Source organism: Porites lutea, chromosome 1 (assembly GCF_958299795.1).
Source record: "Porites lutea chromosome 1, jaPorLute2.1, whole genome shotgun sequence".
Lineage (NCBI taxonomy): Eukaryota > Metazoa > Cnidaria > Anthozoa > Scleractinia > Poritidae > Porites > Porites lutea.
This window is the reverse complement of record NC_133201.1, coordinates 35,858,741-35,882,749: the sequence shown is the minus strand read 5'-3', so window position 1 is coordinate 35,882,749 and position 24,009 is coordinate 35,858,741. Positions and strand designations below refer to the sequence as shown.

Genomic DNA, 24,009 nt, shown 5'->3' with positions numbered 1-24,009 from the left:
ATGCCAACGAAAGACTTTGTTCTTTTTAGGTAAACGATTCATTTAATTTACAGTTAGCTTTTAGTAAAAACCTTTCCTTTGAATGAGGGTAAAAAGGAAACATGGGAAGAGGATAACTTGTTTGGTTTCTCATTAATGACATGTCTTTTCACATGTAAAACAAACAGAAATGCCTAAACGCAACAAAATTAGAAACGTTTATTCGATCGCAGGTTTCTAGTCTTCAGCGGCAACAGTGAGTCGTTGATAATCACGCACAACCCTTCGTTTCCTGCTGTCCCAGGCGAAGTAAGACACACCCACGACGCAAACGGCAGCAACCACAGCCATTGCAGCGACCAGAGTAGGAAACATACCTGGAGAATACAGTATTACAAAACTCAGTTTTTTGACGCAGAAGATTAGGTATAAAACACGACTAATTGACCTAATGAAGCCTGTGTCATTGAACTTACCACTTTTTTCCGTATCACGCATGTCTTTCTCAGTTTCCTCCAGTTTAGTTTCTTCTTTATCTTTTTCATCATCTCCACGCATGAATGGTCCCTGGGACAAGTGTACCTCCTCGTTCTTGGATCCTTGAGTCATCAGGGACCTCTTTGCTCGATTAACGCAGCCCTGCGCACAACGTGAGTTGGGATCTGTTGCGTTACAGATCAAGACCTTGCAATGCATGTACACGAACGGATGGTCACCTATGAAACTGAAGGCTTCAAGTTTGAATTTTTGCATCCGCTTGTCTGCTGTTGGAATGTCCATCACGGTATAATCTACTGGGCATCTAAAAGAGACAGACATGAAGAAAAGAAGTCTTGAATCTTTTGAGTTACTTTCCCTCTTTAAAATAAAAACCTATCTGCCCGTTTTGTCTTTGCAGAATGAAATAATCATTTAATATTTTGAATTGTATTTATAAAGGAAACAGATGGGTGGAGCAAGCATGGCAGAGCGATTAGAGCGTTGGGCTTTCTGAAATTCGGACTCCCTTCACCCGCCCCCTCCCTCCCCGCCCCCCTCATCAAGCCCTGACTGCTAACTGGATTTTTTCACCGTGGTTCCGACTTCCAATCCTTAGTCACGCTTGTAAATAGCCAGCTAATTTGCCTCCGTTGATTTGGGATTCGTTATTTTAGAGCCTCTTTGACATACGAAATCTTCTTTACCTAAAAGAACCTGTTGATATCAATACCAACATGATTATTATGTAATGAGGTTGGTTTTCACAAGCGACTAAGTCGGAGCAAGAGCTCTTGGTTGGAGTCGTATCTGGCTAGCCTCCCACGCAAGTGTTTTTGGGGAGGGACGAAATACGAGACCCTTAAAAACGCCTGCGTTGGAGGCTATATTAGGACCAGTAGTAATAAATAAAGCGTAGAGCTCTACGATCTACTGGAAACTGATATGGTTCTGATTCCGCATACCACTCTGTCGCTAAAGGTCTAGTGAGAAATAGGTTGTTGGAGTCTTAAGCAAAAGCGAAAGAAATTTACCAATCACAAAGAGAGGGAACTAGTCTTGTGATTGGTTTATCCAGAATGCGACTCCGACAATGTGTTTTTTGCCAGGTCCTTAACGATAGAATCAGAGAGGAAGAAAATAGAAAAGTTCCGATTCTTACGTTTTCGATTTTTTTGCATTTATAACTCCGCTCACGACTTCGAGTTTTGATTTTCACAAGGTCATACTGCTTACTATTTCGTCTCCGACTTCATCGGTAGTGAAAATTAGCCTTCAAGAACTCATTAACCAGGGACGCCATAAGTCATTTTATACTTCTTACCAGAAAAGAGGTGCATGCAGCAGGTAAATTCTATTATGGATTTTGAAGTCAATGTACATTTTTCACTATTTAACCATTTATTTCTCATGCAATCTTACGGCTTGCACACAAGCTCTAGTTGTCCACGGATTAAGTAGGAAGATTACAAAAAGAGGAGGCAGCGTCGCCGAGTAGTCAGCGGGTCGGACTCGCAATCCGGCAGTCGAGGGATCGAGTCCTGCTCTTTCCACTCTCTGGATTTGTTCTCTGTTCTCCGAGTTCAAATCCTTGGCCACGTTTGTTAATCAGAGTCAACTGGTTGCCTCCTGCCAGTTGAGCTTTTTTTATGTTTGAATAATTTGTTTCTAATTGTTTGAGTGGGGTTCCTGTAATCTACCTTGATAAGCCTGTGGCCCTTTCCACAATAAACAAACCTTTAATCTTAATTAACGTGAAAAAACAAGGTAAACTTTTTACCCATCTTTGATGAATTCATATCGCAATCCAGGACTTAAAGGATTAGCGTTTGGTGTGGCCCAGCAATCTACTGCCAAGACACCCAGCCTGCGGTCATCTGAATCAACACTGACTTTCACGTACAACAATTTCCTGAGAGGCACGACTATTGGGAAATCCTTTTTCTTGTACTCAAGACTAAAACTAGGAGTTGGGTAAACTTTCATATCCAACACGAATTTTCCAAATCCTCTTTTAGAGAAAATGATTTTCTTGCTTCTAACTTCAAGGCCAACGGCGGATATGACCCCTGTGTTTGAGTAATAACAGCTGAAGGGAATTTCCACTTCCCGAACTCGTGTGATGATCTGACCTGGCTTGATGGGAATCTCCTCCACCTTGTTCATATAATAGACGAAATTCTCGGTGTGCCTGCTGACTGTGTCACACCCAGTGAGGTTTGTACGAAGAATGTAATGGTTCCTGCTTTCTATGGCTCCACAGTCTACATCAATGAGACGAAGATGCTCTTTGTCCAAAGCGGGAAGAAGGCGCTTTGGTATGCTGATGGCCATCTCGTTCTGATCACAAGTGACATTGATTTCTGCAGATATCAGACGGTCCGTTTTTAAAAAAATTTAATTGAACTGAATTTAAGTAGGATTTTACTTTTACGAAAATTTTTTTTTTCCAGTTGTGACCAATTATCTGTTACTTTTTACCAGACTAAACATAAGTCTCTCTACGTAGAAAACTTCAGCCTTATGTCATCTACATGTTGTTTATAAAGGAACCATTTTAACAGAATAACACAGTATATAAATTAAGACAGCATTAAAGCCGAGCTCCTATCTTAACAGGATGGTAAGACTTTGAATGGCTTACCATCTACAGTCTGACACAATCAACCTTTAGCAATTGCAACAAAATAAATATGTACCTCTGGCATTTACCCAAAAAATACTTGTTCCCGTGATTCAACGAAAGAGTATACATCCGGGATGGGTGGCGTACCTAATGCCGTTACAGTCACGAAAATATATAAGAAACAATAAGAAATAAAGTAATTGTGAAAATCTTACCCGGATGAGATGGTATAGTCGGGCTGGAGAAGTCAGTGGTTACTAAAACAGACCCAGAAAAAAAAAAACAAAAAAAAACAAACAAACAAACAAACAAAAAGGTAAACCTAATTGAACTTCTATCTAACCAAGAGCCGATTATTAATATAACCTTATTGTACTTCTACACTTCTATTTGAAAAAATGATCAAAGGAATGATAGCTTTCCAAGACAGAAAAAAAATATCAATTTTTGTTTATTTTCAGCAGTAACAAGAACAACAACAACAATCTAAGGCTAGCATACACTATACCGGTTTTTGACGTGATTCGGCGTGACTGACTGTAAAGATGCGAAGGATCATCGAGCTGACAGTCTCATCAAACGTGGAGCATCACATTTTTGGATGGGATTTGTGTCACACTTTAGAGTAGTGTGAAATGGTAATTAGCGGCAGTGAATAAAGTAGAAGCCTGGAATCCACTTTAAAGGAAGAAAAAGTTCAGGGGTGAGGACTGGGTTTTAGTTCACCAAACCCTTCGGCCAATCGCTCTGGCGCGATGTTTGATGTAATCCTGTTCTGTGCAGTTGAGGTCCTTACTGTACCGAATAATTTTTGGTGTAGGCACTAAAAGCTATCTGGTATATTGTGAACATAGCCTATCTATGTCCCATTACATAATCAGAAGAAATAAAACCATCAGTAGAGATTTGAATCACAAATCAATAAATCGCTATTAGCGGAGCAGTAGTGTGTTTGAAATGTTAATACAATTCATCAAGTTTGTTTGTATTGAGGTTTCTAGAAGTAAGCATGTTACTCAAATACCACGCTTTACATCAGCTATTTGTTGGTATAATTTTTTTGGTATAAAACCTTAAAACGATTATTATATACTTAAAGAAAACCTTGAAAAAATGCTTCATTTTCTATTTTTATTATATTCATTTTGAAATTAATGGTAGTCCCTGCAATTTGATTGGCTCTCAGCAGTGTGATTTTTTCACGAATCACACTTTTTTTTAAAATTTGCCGTAAATCAAATCTGTTCCAAGTCGCGTGATTCATGTTCTAAATCACGTCATTTCCGCTCTCTATTGCGTCACTTCTGTTCGGGTAAAAAATGAGATGTAAAGGCCTTTCTAGATGTTTCCGCTTTTCAACAAACCGGTACTTGATCAAATAAATATTGATATTGACTGAATTCTGCGATTTCAATATGGCTGTAATAAAATGGTGATTGCATTTCGTGTCGTGCAAGTTTGGTCTGATTTTAAAATCACGCGTATGATTTCAGTCCAAATTGCACTCCACTCAGTTCAATTACCATTATTTATTGCAACTTTCTCTACTACCATACCTCTATTATCATTGTATGTCTCTGGCCTTTGAGGGGCAGAATGGAAACGGATAGCAACTTAAAAAAATTGGGCAGCTTTCAAGAAAAACTCACGAGTTGTCGAAAGACAAAATCAGCTGACATCGTTTTTTAGAGTTCTTATGACAAAATGTGGCACCCACCACGACATTGCCCGCATAGGCCATGGCTGAGCTGCTCAAAGCATGGTTAGCTCTAACCATTGGTTAAGCGGTAACAAAACCAATACGTTGTCAAGGTATTAAACGCTGGTTAACGCTAACCATGCTTTGAGCAACTGGGTCCAGGAAGTTTTTGACAAACACTAAAAAGTAATAAAAAGGAGTTTTCTGGGAGCTCATTAATTCAACAAATCTTACCTGGAACGGTTGGGGAAGCGGGGGTAGAGTCTACAACAAACAAACAACAAAACAAAAAGTGATTTAATAGAATGGTACATACAAGTTAATGATGATGATGATAATAATAATAATAATAATAATAATAATAATAATGATAATAATAATAGTTATAACTATAATAATAATAATTACAATAATAATAATAATAATAATAATAATAAGTATTAATTAATATTAAGACGGAATTCACCAGTAAATTGAGCAATATAAATTTTCAGTGGACAAAAACCTTGTACCAGAATAAATTTAAAGCATATTTTATTCTTTTAAATTTTCCAAGGGCTACATGTAATTAGTTATCTCTAATGAGAGCCCGAGAAAGTAAATGTCAAGTTTCACAAAATGATATCTTGCTCATAAAATTTTCTGAATTCTACCTGTGTTTTCACAATTCTTGTGAACTTTGACATATATTTACACGAGAATGTAAACTTCAACTGTTGGAGTGCTTTTCCCTTTTTATGAGAAACTGATAACAAAGAAAGGCAAGACTTTAAATTGCTCTTCTCCTCCACCCCCTGCTAAAGATGTCCATTTCTCAGCCTTATCTTGTTTATTTATTAATTTTTGCAACACTTGAGATTTAACAAGAGATTGTGTACTCATTCCTTCATTGTCGGCAAATATATATAACAGCTTGAGTGTAATTAATACTCAAATCTCGTGAGATAGGTATAGAGATTTACGATCATTTGGGGGGGGGGGGGGGGAGGGGGAACTCCCATATAAAAAAGACGGGGATACTCGTCGTCTCGCTTTCCGGGTGTAAACTGCAGAGTTTGGTCTCACTTAGGGTGGTTGAGATGGAAAGTTACTTTATTTACCCATTCAGGTACTTCGCTTAGTACTGTGCATAAAGAAATTTACAAAAAATGCCCTGACACTAACCACACAGAAATCTCCCGTAGGGGTCAGCTTAAACTTGAGCCACACCCACATTGGTCTCCTTGGGTCTAATTTGAATTTTCCGACGAGCATCTTCGCCACTTTTTTATGGGAGTCCCCCCCCCCCGGAGTATGATCGTCTAGGCAATGGGAATACCTTCAAAAACTTGTCCATCAACAACTTCGGTTGGGTCTTGAACAGAATGCAAAAGAAATTACCTCAGTTATGACTTAATCCCAAGGCAAAATAAATTATTAAATACGTACACATGTGTACAGTGCAGCCATCTTTCTACCAAGGTGCATTATTTAGTTCATTATTTTTAACATGGATGCCTCAACGTACGCTTGCAAGAAATTCTTAACTAGACCAAATATTTGTTTTCATACCATACAAATTTATTTTTTGATAGTAATAAATAGGCCAAAGGATACACGGAGCACAGGTTTTACATCAAAGTAATTTTATTAATTTAGTTAATTTAGTTGTTTAGCAATTTCAGACCCCACCTTGCTACCAAAAAGCTTGCTGACTTCTCCTCACCACCCCTCTCCACTTTTTCCCTATCCAGCCTTGTGTCAATCCATGTAAAGGAATCCAAGACAGTTTGGATTCTTGATTCCATGCCATGGATTGCGGATTCCAGGTACTGGATTCCAGTCTTAGTCAGAGGAACTTAGATTCTAGATTTCAATTGTTACTGGGATTCCGGATTCCTTGAGCTGTATTCCGGATTCCAAAGCCCAGGATTCCAGATTTCACAAACAAAACTTCCCGGATTCGGGAATCCGCCTTTCCTTACATGGGGCGACTTGAGTAGCGTTTCTAAGGTAACTGTTTAATTTAAACACCCAGAATCAGTTGCCAAGAAACATCTATTACCATTACATAGTGAAAAACGTCCGGAAAAAGTCGTTCAGACAAAAAGAAAGAAAACATAACCCTTCTACACCAAATTTCATTTTGTGAAATATTTTTAACCTACAGATAAAATGTGAAGTCAAGATCGATGAGCGATTGTAAAAGGATTTTGCTATTTTACACGTCAGAACACGTCGAAGTGATTAATTTTTGGGAGTTACATGCAATAGTTTAAAAGACATTCAAACTTTCAGCTTAAGGTAAACCAATATCAGTATTTAATTGGCAGTTCGCTCCCGCGGTTTCTCCCTTAAGACTCGAGGGTCCACATAGCTTTGTGGCAAAAAATGAAATAAAAGACACAATTTAATTAATTTTATGATCTGACCTACAGTATGACAACTTTAAAGCTTTAAAGGTTTTTTTATTGTGCGAAAGGGAGGTAGATCAATTGGCGTAAATAGAAACGGGATTGTGCACAATTCATTTCAGATCACGTGGCTCAACACGGATACGTACATAATCGCCTGGTACGAACTTCCTCCCTATCCTCTACTCCCACCTACCCCCCTCCCAACCCCTTTCGACGCCTGCTACGCAGGCAAGAAATAAACATGCCAGTTACAGAAAAAAAAAACAACAAACGTTTGGAGGCGGCATGTAAATAAAAAGAGTATAGCAAAGCTTTGGGTTGGGAGAAAGTTCGAGAGTAACAATTTGACTTTGTTAATTCCCTTCTGTTCTAGATCCCCTATTCCGTTAGCTTTGATTTAAGGTTAGGGTTAGGCTCAGGGATTGCAAATGATAATTAAAGTTAATTAAAGTGCTTGAAAATTTTTTAAATCCTAACGTTTCTTTTATTTTCACTTTATTTTGATTTTGATTATCAAAAGACAAAATAACGGATTACTCTCATTTCATCTAATAGCAAACATAGTTCCCTTTCGTTGTCAGTTGTTCCGTTGAACACGAGTAGCCCATCATCCAAACATGCCGAGACAGCGAAATTACTTTCCGTTGGAATTCTTAGCTGTAGCAAAGTTTGTATGAATCGAAATAAACTAAGAACTGTTGAGCCTATAGCAACACTGATCTATCGCAAAGTGGGCGACTAAATGAATAATATTTGTTGACTTTTGCGCATTTGGCATGCCGTGCCTTTACACTCAAAGCGGAACTTTTTTAGTCCCCTGAGCAAAGTTATTAAAACATAGCAGTTATGGGGCTATTGTACTTCAAAGCGGAAAAAAGCTTATCGGCTTAACCGTATCGTTATCAGACTGAATGCATTAACCGAAAATAAAATAATTAATGCCTTTACACCGCTGTCACTTTAGCTCCGAGCAATGCCGTTCGCTCAAATGGGCAAAATTACTCTCGAAATACCACCAGCAAAAAAGGTTTTAATAAAAGAGGTAGAAAATTGAAAGCACAGGAGAAGAAAAGCTTTAAAATAAAATTCCTTTGAACGTTTGAACTTTCTGCGTTGCTTTTGAGGTTGAAGTCAGAAACAACTGAAGGTAAAGAATTGATTCACTTTGATGTTCAGTGCTTTGGATCTAAAAATAAATAATATATTGATTGACCCACGCAGAAAATTGAGAGTGTTTTCAATATAATTCTACGACCTAGGCTAAGAGCCAGAAGTTAACGTGACTTTCTTTCGTATTGAAACTGGAGCCAGCCTTTAACATCAGTTGGAATTAAGCGGGCTACAAGATTTGGGAGGCTCTAAATGTGTGACGTCACGTTAAAAACCTGCGAAATTGAAGAACGTATTTCTTCGAATCTCTTTTTGCTTGGAAACTGATATGGCTAGAGTTACCCGAGGCCGGAAAATATTGAACAATTCTTATTCCTTTTTGCCGTGTTTGTAGAAGCACATTTCAATTGTATCTTCAGGATCTAAGACGGGTCACAAAAGGTTGAAATTTACTTTTCTCGCAATTGTGTTTGTCAAATTCTTCAGTTCATTCTACCATAAATTCCGATACTCAAATTTATATGAACAGAACGGAACTGTTCCTTAGAAGTTAAGAAAAGAGTTTCATTTCCCTTTCTAATATCCTTTTCAGTGAAAAACACTTAAGTTTAAAACCACGAAATTGAGCCCTTTTTCTCACGAGGAAAAAAAAGTCAAATTATAAAAAGTACTTTACCTTCATCGTTGAATCCTGCAGCTCTTACTGTACTGGAGTGAAAAAAGAGGCAGGATATAAGCAACAGAACTGTCTTCATGACTTCAAATAACTTAACCTCTCCACACCACTGGTTAAGAATGGTGCATTTGGTCGAAGCATACCGATTTTTAAAAACAAATGTAAATTAAACCAAAGCGGAAAAAACATTTTCTTTTGTTGCACACCCATTTTTCTCCTGCTTTGTGCGGAAACAAAACAAATTTCATGACTTGGTCATTACTGACTCACTTAAAAGGTTTTGAGCAATCATTGCACAACTCACGTCACATGGAAATGCCTTCATATTGCAATGGAGGTATGATCAGCCTAACCGGGAAAAATTAATAAATCTTACCTAGATCCGTAATAAATTAATTAAACAACCAAACATCAGAGTTTCTCCCTGGTGAGGCACACTGAAAAGTCAAACATTTCCATGTAATACTGAGTCAATATTGGACTGAACACTTTTAATTCTGTGGTTTGGCCTTCCCATTATTCCATGCTCTTTAATCTGTAGCACTGAGTTTGTTCAGGTAAAAGTATTGAGTATTACCTTTTGCTCGTTTTCAGCGGGTTTGTTTTAAGAATAATTCCTGTTGGGAAAAATATGAAAGCCTTTTGAGCCGCTTCATCATCGCTCCCACGCAGGCGTTTTTAGGGTAGCTCGCATTTCGACCCTCCCAAAAAACGCGTGCTCAATCGAAAACAACATCATGACTGTTTTATCCGCGTGGTAAGTGACCAACCAATACTGTTGAAATTAAGTGTTGACAGGCTAAACACGACTCATAAGCTCGCGGTAGTGTTAAAACGTGAACCTAGAGTTACCGTTTTCCTTCTTTTCTTTGCTTGGCTAAGGTTATGCAGCGCACGGAGTATTCTAAAATCTGACTAAATCTTCCTTTTACTGCTCTGAGTCTAACATTTATTACAGGTCATAAAGCTTTCCCAGTGTTTCATGCAGATGACAAGTAATTATCGGGTTAACCTGCGGTGAAGGTCAACTTTCCGGAATTTGGAAAGTATAATGTGATTGGCTAAGTTTGGGAAAGGAATTCATGTTGTTCGCGGTTGAGTAGGCGTTTGTGGGGAGGGATGAAAGACGAGAAAATGGTAAAAAAATAAAAATAAAAATGATACAACAAAGTCAGTAATCTGAGCAATTAAGAAATCAAATGAGGAAAAGATAATGATGCTAAAAAACCGCACAGTTTCACTCAATTCATTTAACTCTGCTTGTTTAAAATATATTTTCTACAACAAGTGAATGCTTTTTCATTCCCAAATGTCGGTTTTTCAGGAGCGACGAGATTCATCGGTCCACGGACCCAACCTTGACTGACATCATGGTAGGGAAATATCGCGCAGATAGCAAGCGTTGTTTCAGCACCTCGGCCTGTCTCCGCAGTAGACGAAGTAGAGAATGTAGGGCAAAATTTTGTCGATGTAGGGTGCTTTTGTCGGTCAAAACTAATGTGGCAAAAAGCAGTAAAAAATAGGCATTTGTAAACAAAACTCGGAGATGCTAGTACAGTTGTATCTCGTGTTTTAGCTTTATTTATTACTAAGCGGTTGACTTGCTTAAGTAAACGAACCCAATTAGGCGACAAAGTCACTTGTCACTTCATATACAGTAAAAACGCAATCAAGGCACCTTAAAAAAAGATTTGAGATTTTGAAGTGAAAGAGAAGGAGGATGTGGAAAATTATGCGTACTCTCTGGAAAAAAAAAATCATGGCTACTCCCCTGTAACTGGCTGAGGTATTAGTGAACTTACGCAAAAGGACAAGAGAGGAAAGAAGACAGCAAACCCTCGTGTGACAAGCGTAACAATTTTGTTTGAAATACATTTTCGACAAAACTTCACTTTTCTTTAGGAATACCTTTTTGTAAAAGGCCAGGAAACATTAGTGGTAAGTGAAGATCACGACAAAACACGCACGTGATAGCCCTGTCACGTTTGTCACACACAAGCGTTTTGCCATCCTCTTCTTCCAGCCGTCCTGTTGCGTAAACTCACTACTTTCAAAAAAAAAAAAGACAAGAGAGAAAATAATAGTCAATTACAAGAGTTGATGGTTTGCTCTGAGCCAGATGAAAGTCTTTAGAGTCCATTATGCCAATAAAAGACCGGCAATGATTCATAAACTTCTACTGTGTATTTGTCAACTAAACAGGTTATGTGAACTTACCGAACGGCTTTAAAACACTAGCTGTGAACGAGGATTAGCAGAAACATATGAGTTAAGATGATATTTTTTTTGCCAGTTTATGAAAAATAACCTTTTTTTATCACACATAACAACAAACGGAAATGCCTAAGCGCATCAGTTACTAGGCAAGTTTATTCGATTGCAGGTTTTCAGTCTTCCGCGGCAACAGTGAGTAGTTGGTAATCACGCACATCCCTTCGCTTCCTACTGTTCCAGGCGAAATAAGACACACCCGTGACGCAAACGGCAGCAACCACAGCCATGGCAGCGACCAGAGTGGGAAACATACCTGCAAAATACAATATTGTACAATTCAGTTTTTTTGATGGGGGGGAGGGGGGAGATTTACAGTCGATTTTTTAAATCTGTAACCACCCCATTTTAATTTGGGAAACTCAGCCCAGATAGTATTCTCAGTGCAGTAGGCTAATCGGGATATTCAGTTAAAAACTGGGCCGGACTACCAACCAATTACTTCGGCGATGATAGTTACGTATCTCCCACGTATTTCTGGTTCTTATTCGAGATAATTATAAACAGGAGGGCCGGGGCTGTTTGTGCTACTCAGCAGCTGCCAGACGCCACAACAGTAGAAACATAAATGACGTTAATTGTTACTGACAAACAATTAACTGGACTACATGGTATAAACCACTAATGATAAGGTCAGTGTTAAACTTACCACTTTTTTCCACATCACGCATGTCTTTCTCTGTTTCCTCCAGTTTAGTTTCTTCTTCTTCAGCTCCACGCATGAATGGTCCCTGAGACAAGTGTACCTCCTCGTTCCTGGATCCTTGAGTCAATAGGGACCTCTTTGCTCGATTAACGCAGCCCTGCGCACAACGTGAGTTGGGATCTGTTGCGTTACAGATCAAGACCTTGCAATGCATGTACACGAACTGATGGTCACCAATAAAACTGAAGGCTTCAAGTTTGAATTTTTGCATACGCTTGTCTGCTGTTGGAATGTCCATCACAGTATCATCAACTGGGCATCTGAAGGAGGAAGATATAAAGACAAGATGAACTTTCATCTGTAAAATGGAAACCTAATGCTGGTGTTGGCAGGTGGTCTTTGCGAAATAAGGAGGAAGGAAGCGTGGCCGAGCGATTTGAGCGCCGGACTTTCAATCACCCTAGCTAGCTGATTTGTTCACGGTTGTCCCGAGAAAATATCTACGGCCACGCTAGTTGATAGCCAACTGGAGCTGGTTACTCCTGCCAGTTGGGGTTTCTAATCCGATTATGCTTTATTTGGAATTATTTGCGAAGTGGAGTGACTGTAAACTATCTGGATGAGTTACGTGTAATTTCCATTACAAACTTATCTTTAACATTTAAATTTTTTTAATAAATCAAAGTACAAAATAAAGTGAGCTGTTTACCCGTCTTTGATAAATTCGTATCTTAATCCAGGACTTAAGGGATTAGCGTTTGGTGTGGCCCAGCAATCTACTGCCAAGATATCCAGCCTGCGGTCATCTGAATCAACACTGACTTTCACGAACAACAATTTCCTGAGAGGCACGACTATTGGGAAATCTTTTTTCTTGTACTCAAGACTAAAACTAGGGGTTGGATAAATTTTCATATCCAACACGAATTTTCCATATCCCTTCTTGGAGAAAATGATTTTCTTGCTCTTGACTTCAAGGCCAACGGCGGATACGACTCCTGTGTTTGAGTAGTAACAGGCGAATGGGATTTCCACTTCCCGAACTCGTGTGATGATCTGGCCTGGCTTGATGGGAATCTCCTCCACCTTGTTCATGTAGCTGACGAAATTCTGGGTGTGTCTGATAACTGTGTGGCATCCAGTAAGCTTTGTGCGAAGAATGAAGTGAGTTCTGGTTTCCATGGCTTCGCAGCTCACGTCACTGAGGCGGAGATGCTCTCTGTCCAATCCGTGAAGAAGATATTTTGGTATGCTAATCGACATCTCGTTCTGCTCACAAGTGACATTGACTTCTGCAGAAATTAGACCATAGTTAAAGATTATTAATTGAAGTGATTTTTTTTCTTATACATCACTATTGTTTTACATGTATGGATCCTTTTTAGAAGACCAAGGTAAGAAATAAAATAACTATGAAAAACTTACCCGGAGGAGATGGGATTGTAGTCGGTTCGGTTACTAAAACAGACCAAGAAAAAAAAAATTATTGCAGTTCTATCCATCTTAACTACTCAGCTGAAATAATCAAGGGAATGATAGTTTTCCAGGACAGAAAAGGTACCAAATTCAGAAGCATTTACTGTCCGCTAGATACGTCGTGTATACAGAAACTAAAAAGATATTAAAAACAGACGGGTCCTTATAATTATCCAAACAATACTTTTTCTTACGTACTTTTATTAAAGGATCAAGCGCGATTAGAAGTATTAGATTATAAGCACATTACCAAATACAGTAATAAGCGATTCCTGGGAACTAATTAGTTTAATAAGTCTTACCTGGACCAGTTGTGGGTTCAGAGTCTACAATAAACAATAATCATAGTCATAAAAAAATCAATTTGTCAAACAATTTAAAAGTTCACAAAGGATGATTACAACCTCTAATAATACCTTTCCATTAAAACCTATTCGATCTAAGGAGCTTGAAAATTTGAAATGCCTGAATATAAAACTCCACGAGGTTTATGAAAAGATTAAAAGGAGTGGATTACAAATAAATGAGAATGATAATAGTAATATTTTTTTTACAAAAAAAAAACCTTCTTTACTAAACTCTTCTCAAATTGAAAATAATAATAATAATAATAATAATAATAATAATAATAATTATACTACTACATGAAAAATTACTGCAATTTGATTGGCTTAGAGCAGTGGTATTTCAACTTAATTTGAAATACCTACATGTGAAAATTACAAACCTTTTTCGGGTAGTAGTATAAACAAATAATAGCATGATTTGTACGTGATATTTGGCATAAATACCACTCGTGATATTTCAAAATTGTCTCAAATTTCACTCGCCTAACGGCTCGTGAAATTACGTATAACAATTTCGAAATATCACTTGTGGTATTTATGCCAAATATCATTACAAATCATGCTATTACCTATACTAATAATAATAGTAATAATAATAATAATAATGATAACAAGCTTTTGGTCTCGTGGAGTTACAGCGTTTTTTGATGTCAGCGTAACGCATGTTACACTCCAAGTGTAACCAGGGAAAAGCAACACCCACAATCTTTAAGGAGCAGGAGGAGGAGAAAAAGCGGAAGTACCAACAGAAAGTGGAAATGGGATCTTTCACTCGCCTTGGTTTTGGAACCAACGGTGGGATGGGAGCCGACTGCGACCGCTTTCTCAAACGCCTAGCCGAGGAGCTCTCAGAAAAGAATGAGGAACCTTATCACATTACTATTACTTAGATTAGAACATTGTTTTCTTTTGAGATTTTAAGGTCGGTACACATGCGTAAGAGGTTCCAGGACACCCTTCCACAAAATTCCACAAGGGGATTTCATTGATGACTGCCGCTTAAATGCTAGCCAAGCGTGAGTCCGTTTATTTGAGAAAGTGATAATGGCGTGAGCTTTTAAATTAGTATTTTAGAATCTTTTTAACATTTTTATTTCATCAAAATCCTAGTCTATGATAGTGGAATGTAACTTGGTCATATGATGACTGCCTCTTAAAAGCTAGCCAAGCGTGTGTCCGCTAATTTTAGAAAGTCGATAATGGCATGAGCTTATAAATTAGTGTTTTAGGATCTTTTAATATTTTTATTTCATCAAAATTTTAGTCTCTTACAGTGAAATGTAAATTAGTCATACGTCAATAAAGATTTTTCCTTTTGTTATTAATCTAAAAAAAAAAAAAAAAAATGAAAATAATGAAAGACGTTACTTACTGTGTACCCACACATGTGGAGGGTAGGCGAGATCTCTTTCGTTGGTGTAAGGTCGGATCAAATCTGTTCTCTTGCACCAGTAACAATTCCAGTTGTACTTATGCCACAATTCAATCGCCTTGCAACCCGGGGTTTGTTTACAATGCTCAGCGCACTGCGTGAAGTTTTGCACCACACCTCTTTTTCCACTCAAAAACTGACGCCCTCCAACTGTACACCAGCTGAATGGATACTTTGTCCATCCTAGAAATGCAGTAGGTAGGTCTAGTATTCTAGAAATCTTGTGGAATTGGTTTTACATTATAACTAGATATTCTTTGTACCTATAATAATCCTTTTGCAACAAACATTCCCTAGGCGCAAAGCAGGGGTTGGGGAGCTACTTCCCATATATTTTCTTGAATGAGACCAAACGATGTTCTCACGACTTGCAAAGCGATTATCAACGTTCTTGCCAGAAGATATGTTGCTGATCATTTGTATAACCAATCTCGCTCCCAGGGTCTTCTGGCTTTTTGGTTAGCGGGGCAATTGGCGCATTAAGTCAAAAACATGGCGGTCCAAGACTGGACTGTTTCTCATTATTATATTTTCAATTGGTAATTCGCAATGTTGTTGATTTTATGTCACCTTTCAGATATAGTGGGTGGTTTGCTTTTTTCTTTTGAACCATATGCAACTTATGGCTGAAAAGAGTCTTCAAAGTGTTGAGCTATGGAGTAGGGTTCTCCTGCAAGCCTAAGAAACGTAGGGAAGGTCGCTTCAAGGTACAAAACTTTAAGCAATAGTTGTTAATTGTTTATTACGATTGTTAGTGTTTCCAGGGGGGAAGTAAGCCGAGATATCGGGCGCTATCTGGTTACGAGTTTCCTGGTTGCTATAGATCGTGTTTCTAAATGAAACTGACATTAAGTAATCGTGGTCCTTCAGTATTCAGCCAACTTATCTACTAGGAATAAGGTATGCCTGTTCACGGAATATGCTTTGCCCTTCTCAATTTTTGATGAAAAAATGAGCGGAACTGTTTAAAAAAGCTAAAAAAGAAATTTTAAAAGAATACCATAAGGTGCTGCATCTTCAGCGGGTTCGTTCATTTCATCTCTTTCAGTCCCCTGGGTTTGTCCATCAACTGGGATGGGTTCATCAAAATCTTCTGCATCAAACATTTTTCCATTGACAAGATACTTTTCATCTAAAAACATATAAACTTCTGTCAAATTCTGTACTTTTATTAATCAATATTTCTATTACCTAGTCTTGATTTTTCTAATTATCGAGGGAAATTTCATAACAAAAGCTGAAGCACTCAAGGCGTCAGGGCAACACTATACAAGTCACCTGCAGATTTCAGGACAATACGAAGCCTAGGAGCTTACTATTTGTACGGAAAATACGAGGTATTACCTTTTCCTCACTTTAGCCGAAAAGACGTAACCAATTGTGGGGATGGCCATAGCCAGGCTTCAACTCGACAGAAAGTGAAGAATTTATCGGCATTATGCAAACGGTACAACTCAATCCCATTCTCGTTTTCAGTGCGAAAAGAATGAATACCAGTGCTATGGAAAATTTTCTCAGAAATTTCCCTAAAATGGTAAGCGCTCTATGTTACAACGTTTATACAGAGCAGTTGACCTATAGAAATTTTTTAAAAGTTGCACTATTCCTCGCGAGACTGTAACCTTCAATCTGTACTCGTGAGTGCTTATCACTTTTTGAGAAAAATAGAAAGAAAGGTTAGACTTTTGTCCCCCCCGCCCGCAACTCTCTGCCAAAGACGTCAATTTTTCTAGCCTAGTCATGTTTATGAAACAAGATTAAACAAGAAAGCCTGTTTTTTTTTTTTACCCGGGTAATGTGGGATGGAGCTGCTCGTAAGGTCAGGGAAACTCACCATTGGTAACTTCTCTCCCAAGCAGTTGTTACATGAAACTTTTTTAAGCATTAATTAACAGTAATGATCCAAATCAGGAGCCCATCATTGATGGGCTGATAGGCTCCTGCACACAATACTAGCTGTTTAAACTTACCATTTTCTTCACCGATAGCAGAGTCCTCTTTCTCAGTTTCTTCAATTACTTCATCTCCGATATATTCATTGTTCTCCTCTGGACACGTAAAGTAAAAAGGAAAACATTGATGTTATGGCTCACTGGCACTTATTTGTAGCCATTTTGTAGCCATTTTGTAGATTCAATGTAACAAGGTCATGGAAGGGTACTCCTGGTTTTTCGGATAGGGGTGTGCAGCATGCTCTTTGAAACACTCTTACCCTATTTAAAACCAAAGTAAGTGATTTTCTCTACCCCATTTGAGGCTTGAACCACTGTTCTCATAATGACATCCAATTCCAGACCCTGATTCCCGAAATTCAATACCCTATTTGAGACCCAAACGGCTTAATCGATACCCAATTCAGTTCAGGTCAAAAATAAATTAGCCCTCGAACAGTTCAAAAATGCCATTCATAATGCATCTTCAATTTCCTGTCTTTTAACTTTCTTGCATTGGTTGCACTTGAAATAAGCTATTTCATGAAATCTTATCGTAACTGATACATGTAATATATAACATGTCAAAGCAATGCTACTAATCAGTCGAATTATCGTTGTTATTCCACGTCCGATTAACAATTTTAGATTGGATGGCATTTGTGTCAAGATTGGCGCAGGTGAAAAATAAGTTTCTTAAAAGTGATAAACATATTTCGTTACAGTAGATCACTGAAGGAAATGTGGTCTGTGTGTTCAGTTATTCCATCGAGGTATAAAACTTTCAATAAATATTTTTATTAGATGTTTAACAATTACAAGGTTAAATAAGCTATATTACGAGGATATTTGCTGTCTTAGGTCAGTCATTTACTATAAGTCATTTTAAAAATTAGTGCCTTTACCAGGACAAAAAAAAATTCTCCTGTAGAGTTATGAAGCAAGACAACAAACAACTAACAATTAGTCGCCTGAGGCGACGTGAATATCGGCGAGTAGCACTATTCGCCGATATTCACGTCGCCTGAGGCGACTAATTGTTTTAGTATAATTAAATTGATGATTATTCGAGAAAATAAAATTATTGATCAATTTCCGACACCGAAATATCAACAAATCTGGCTGCCATTTTGAAAACTGCTAGCCTTCATTATTATAATCACCGCACGGCGGTTAGGAGGCGGAGCTCCTAGCCAATCATAGCGCTCCATTTTCGATCACTATCAATGTAATTATACTTATTACTATTAGGGACCACTAACCATAATAACTTTTCAGGTAATTTTTGCAGGTATGGCATTAAACTTGAAAAAGTTTTCAAGTTTTAATCAGTGTCCATCCTTTCATCCCTTGTAATAGGCGACACGACAAACTACAAACTAGACTATTAATTCGATAGCGTAGATCGTACAATTTTTGTCTAACCTGGTGCATCTGGAAATACTTGTCCATCAACAATTATGGTGGGATCTTGAAACAGAATAACAATCAGTAAACAATCAGTTAGTATGGGAATACTCTCTTTTTACTTAATCGCCGGACTTAACGTAACGTCACCCGAAGAGCGAAGCTTTCGGAGCGAAGCACGAAAGACAAGACCCCGGACAAGGCCGTATTATATACTGTAAGCCGATCTTGGTGTCGTCAGTCCTTTAGGTTTGCGGTATAAAAGTTGCGTAAAAGAAATGTAGCTCAATGACAGCGTGATCGAAAAAACAATTTAATTGTGAATTTTGATTGAGTTTATCATATAGAGATTTTGTGTCTTTTTATGACAAAATGAACTCCTCTAGCTCTGTACCCTGTAGCAATTTCGGTATCAGTCCGCTCCCTTGAGGCACAGGATTTTCCGTCTAACTTCTAAGCGAAAAATAAGATAATAATAACGACAATTCGCGTGATTCGCGTTATCAAGAGTATGGAAGCGCTTGGACAAGGATGGGATTCAAGCCTAGTTTTTGGGATCGGGATCGTATACGCTTTATTTCAGATCATGTGGGTCTATTACGGATACCAACATAATCGCCTTGTGTGAAATCAGATTAATCCCACAAGCATGTTTCCACATGCATGGACCGACATAGACCGGACAGTTATAGGACAAACAAAAATTTGGCGGCCAAAAATAAGAAGAACATGGCAAAGCCTGGGATGGGAAATAACAGCTTGGAGTTACTTGATTGTGTAATAAACTAGCTTAGGGGTTAGTGTTATTTTCGCTTCACGGACATCAAAAGACCAACTTGTGGTAGGTTACTCTCATTTAATCTAATAGCAAACATAGATATTGTATTCCTTTTTGCTCTCAGATTTAACGTTGAGCGCAAGAGGCCCATCCACACATGGGAAATCATAAAATTACGTCCGTGTAATTCTTTGCTGTTGCAAATTTTATGTGAAACAAAATAGACAAAGAACTGTTGAGCCTAACAACTATAATCTATGACATAGTGGGCGAAATAAATGCCGCTGTCATCAATATTTGTTGACTTTAGTGGATTTGGCGTTCCGTGACTCTACACTCAAAGTGGAACTTTTAATCTCCCAGAGCCGATTAGCGGCTATTGTACCTCAAAGCGAAAAAAGAAATGCTGATTGGCCTAACCGTACCGTAACGGACTCGGTTCATTAACCGAAAAAATGTAATTTGCATTTGATTTACTTTGATTTAGTTTCCAAGGGAGGTGGTTTTAATAATGTTAGTAAACTTACGTAGAGAAACCCTGAGTTTACTTGAATTAAAGATAGGCGCTAGTTAGATGTTCCTATGATATTTTTTTCGCATTCAACTGGATCCACCACCTCTAGAGCAGATTGAATTGGGCCAGCCTCGAGATTTAGTGGATTTCGAATGTTCAGAAAATATATATGCGTCTGTTATGAGGTCACCTGACCTGTGAAATAGGACTCAAAGTTTTTCTTCGAATCTCTTCATGCTTTAAAACTGATATGGCTTTTCAGTAACCCAAGGTGGAAAATACGTACAATTCTTATTTCTTTGTCCTCTTCGCTGAAACACTGTCAATTGTATCCTGTTGCTGTTGTGGGTCAATAGATCAGGTCTCCACTCGAAACTAAAGAGGGTCACTAAAGGTCGCAATTTGCCTTCCACTTTACCTTCTACCATAAATACCGACACTCAAATCTACACAAACAGAACGGAAGGATGGCTAAGAAGAGAAGTGTTAGCTTAAGATTAGCACTTCCCTTTCTACTATCTTTTTAATGAACCACAAAATTAAGCCATTCAGTTTATCAAGATAGAGAAACAGTAAAAAGTATTTACCTTCATCGTTGAATTTTGCAGCTCTCACTGTGCTCGTAAAAAAGAGGCAGGATATAAGCAACAGAGTTGTCTTCATGACTTCAAATAACTTAATCTCCACACCACTGGCCAAGAATGGTGCCTTTGACCGAAACGTACTGACATTTAAAAAGAAATGTAAATTAAACCAAAGCGGAAAAAATATTTTCTTTTGTTGCACCCCTCTTTTTTTCTGTTGTTTTGTTCTAAACAAAACAGAGTTCATGACATAGCATTATTGACGCACTTGAGGTTTCAGAGCACTTTTCATCTAATTTATGTAATTCTACTTTGTTAAAGGGAATATTGCAATCGAGGTATGATCAACTGCACGGAAAAACTGATGAATTTTTACCTTGATGCCTAATTAAAGCTACAAAACATCACAGTTTCACTATGATGCGACGCAAATAAAAGGTCAAAGATATAAAAAAAAGATACAAAATGTTCAAGAGTCAACGACTCCTGATTCTTTGCTTTGATGATAGATTCAAAGTCCATGCATTCGCAAATAGCTTAAAGTAATGGAACAGACTGGACTGAGAGACGTGTAGTAAATCATTACCGCGTTTGCACATTTCTGAATTCTACCGTATGCATAGAGCCTTACTATATTAAAACAATAAATCATGACTTTCCGTATCTTTCGCGTCTAAAGTACGCATCATAGTGTTACAATTAAAGTGCTTTTTTGGGCCATAATGACGACATGCACAGTTTTGCCTTTCTTTTGCTACCCTAAACCATCAAGTAAAATGCTAAACCAAGCAACTTGGTTGGGAAATAAGACCTTCCTTCATCTTTCAGTGATTCTACTCAATTAGTACTCAGGATAATCTCCCTTCACCAATTCGGTAAAGACGTAGTAATTCCAATAGCACATTATTTTAGACAGATGGTTCACTCGTTTTAATGATGCTCTTTTGGTTAGTGTATTTACACGCGGGACAAAGGGGAATAGCAATCTTGCTCTGAGGATCATGTTTTCCTTTTATGTGCTGGGGTCAATTTGGTTTGAAAATGGGATGATTGTATCAATTTTTTAAACAAAATAAGAGCAAATTTGTCGTAAAGTTGATTAGAGTTTCAAAAACTGTACTCAGCTACCGTCAAAACTATTCTCCCGATGTGGAAACTTCAGTCACTCCACTATGAACTTCATCTGATGAAAAAGTCTCGCACTCTCTCTTAACATCACACGTATTCCTAACACTCTTTGACACAGGCCATATGCCTAATGGCTATTTACACTGTATCTTTATGTGTGTGTTCAACTTTGCCTTTAATTTTGTGATTGATTAATGATTCGAAATGACCTGATTTAGGTAATCTTTAGTACACCCACTAAATTAATACTGAGCCATCTTTACTGCCATGGCGTCACCAACACCCACCACAAGTAAAGGTCATCGAACGTACGCGTTGCTGACCAAGCATAAAGTTACCCTTGACATTGGGCACGTTTTTTTGTGTGCCACGGACCGAGCAACCAAAGCAACATAATATTCTTAACAAACAGGTGTAATTCAATTGACAAAAAAGGGCTTTATACAATTTTTAGAGAGTTAAAGCAAGAGAGGATAAAGGGGCTAAACTCATTCCGTCTTTGGTCTTACTTATTGTGCTTCTGATTGGCTGATGTGAGTTGTGACGCGTCTTTGGTATGAATTTTCTGCGTTCGTTCCTCAGTCGTCAATAGATTTGGGCAAAAACCAGTGTTGGCGTCATAGATTGTCGACTATTTTCTAACGCCAAATAATCTGAGCTGATTTGTGTTGTGTTTTTCTTGTATTATTATTATTATTATTATTATTATTATTATTATTATCATCATCATTAAACTTCTTTTCGCTCAATTGATCTCTGCTTATAAAACTGTTGTTTTTATTAGAAGTCAAAGGTCAATTTTAGTCTTACTGTTCGGCCAGTTTTCATGAAAATTGGGAAACTTCACTCGGAGAACCTGGTGTTAGGAGGTTTGAATTAAAACAATTCTGCACCGAGAAAATCAACAAATTAAAGATATTCGAAGCGGGGGTAAGAGAGGAAGATAGCTTTACAAACCCACAAAAAACAAAATTAGCATTTTTTTCCTTTAATTTACGAATTAATCATTACAAATTAAAATTTAAAATTAACTGTTATAAGCTAAGTTCAATGAAAAAATAGATTGCTTAGTCGTACTAAAAATATGTTAAACATTAACTCGCGAAGTGTTTTTTTTTCTGCTTTTTCTTTATAAGTTTGATGTAAAATTATTACAAATTGATGTCTCGTGAAAAATAGCGCTTTCAAGTAAATAATGAATACCACATCCGTTTGACTTAGTTCTCAGTTTGATCTCTTTCCTTAGGTAAGTACTAACCTGTTTTTTCAAGAATGATACAAACAAATTGAGTACCCGTAATTTAAAGTAACTTTAAATTATACAAATCCACTGCTCCAAAGTTCGACTGAACTTTGCTAAGATCCTGAACAAAAATCCTTTTCGTGGAAAGAGCTCATAAATAAATACGAAGCTAGAAAAACGTACTGAAACAACCTGGCTCACCACCGATGGGTAGCACCGGCCGCACGAAGTGCAAACTAGGAGGAAATCAAAGGCAAAAATTGTAAATACCGCATTTGCATCCTAGTTTACATGGGGTTGTAAATTCGAGAGCAATTGTGGTGTTTACCATCTTTGCCCCTGATTTAACTGTAGTTTGTACTTTTCTGCACCATATTTGCACTGATAAGATTCGGTGTAAATCAAATTTTTCTTGCAGTGTAGACTTTCTGATGAGAGCCTCTTGTTGGCCCTTTTCGCAAAACAAATATTTCTGTTAAATAATATGTTCAGCTAATGGTTAAAATCGATAAAAGCGTTGCAACAAGTTTAGATTAGTTATCAAAATACCAGAACTCAACGAGTAAAAGTGATGCTGGGGAATACATCTAAAAAATAACGCGAATTTAAATTACTTTTCCAAGTGTTTCATAATTACATTGCTAAATATCCACAAGGTTTTTTGTGGATTAGTCTTTTGTTTTAGTCCATGGTTAAGATTTCTTTTTGTCACCTTAAGTCAGTCAAGCGTAAGACCTCAACTTTAAATAACAAATATCGAGAGTACATGTAGCATAAAGGAGTTCTATTTTCTGTTTTAAATTGTTGCCTCAAGGCCTAACTCCGACACGTTTTTTTCAATTTTTATCACGATCATTAATTTAGAGTTAAACTGGGAGAATATACAAAGTTTTGGTAGGACCATTCATTTTCAGACACATTGTATAAACAGATTAATAACGTTGTAGTTAAGTATTTTGTCAATGAAGCAATATCGTTGGCGTCATGAATGGAAGACATCACGCACCAGCTTCTAGGAAAACCTTTGCAGTGTTCTAGCTTCTCAGGCCACTACAAAAGTCATATCAACATACACAATTGATTAATTAAGAAACTTTAGGTTATATTTTTTAGTTACACTCTGTACTTCCACGATGAAATCTTGCCGTTTGAAGCTTATAATTAACCCTGGCCAACTGGAAAACGTTTGGTATGCGGAATAAGTGGGCAGCACGGGTGGGCAGCAAGGGTGACACAACAATGGCCAGTATTAATGATTGTCAGATGATATGATACTCAGGATTTCGCTT

General features: G+C 37.7%; 2 protein-coding genes across 2 annotated transcripts; both read right to left on the bottom strand.

Moving 5' to 3' along the window:
• Nucleotides 1–31: 31 nt before the first annotated feature.
• On the bottom strand, nt 32–2,816 carry LOC140928893 (ZP domain-containing protein-like). Its single transcript, XM_073378698.1, has 2 exons — nt 2,237–2,816; nt 32–781 (listed from the first exon to the last, which is right to left on the bottom strand). The coding sequence occupies exons 1-2, from the start codon at nt 2,788–2,790 to the stop codon at nt 217–219; spliced, it is 1,119 nt and encodes a 372-aa protein (XP_073234799.1). The 5' UTR covers nt 2,791–2,816; the 3' UTR covers nt 32–216.
• An 8,534-nt stretch (nt 2,817–11,350) lies between these two features.
• On the bottom strand, nt 11,351–20,428 carry LOC140928881 (ZP domain-containing protein-like). Its single transcript, XM_073378688.1, has 10 exons — nt 20,353–20,428; nt 18,492–18,536; nt 17,106–17,183; nt 16,136–16,267; nt 15,076–15,318; nt 13,659–13,682; nt 13,306–13,338; nt 12,590–13,172; nt 11,884–12,200; nt 11,351–11,490 (listed from the first exon to the last, which is right to left on the bottom strand). Exons 1-10 carry the CDS (start codon nt 20,426–20,428, stop codon nt 11,351–11,353), a joined length of 1,671 nt encoding a protein of 556 aa, XP_073234789.1.
• Between the last annotated feature and the right edge of the window lie 3,581 nt (nt 20,429–24,009).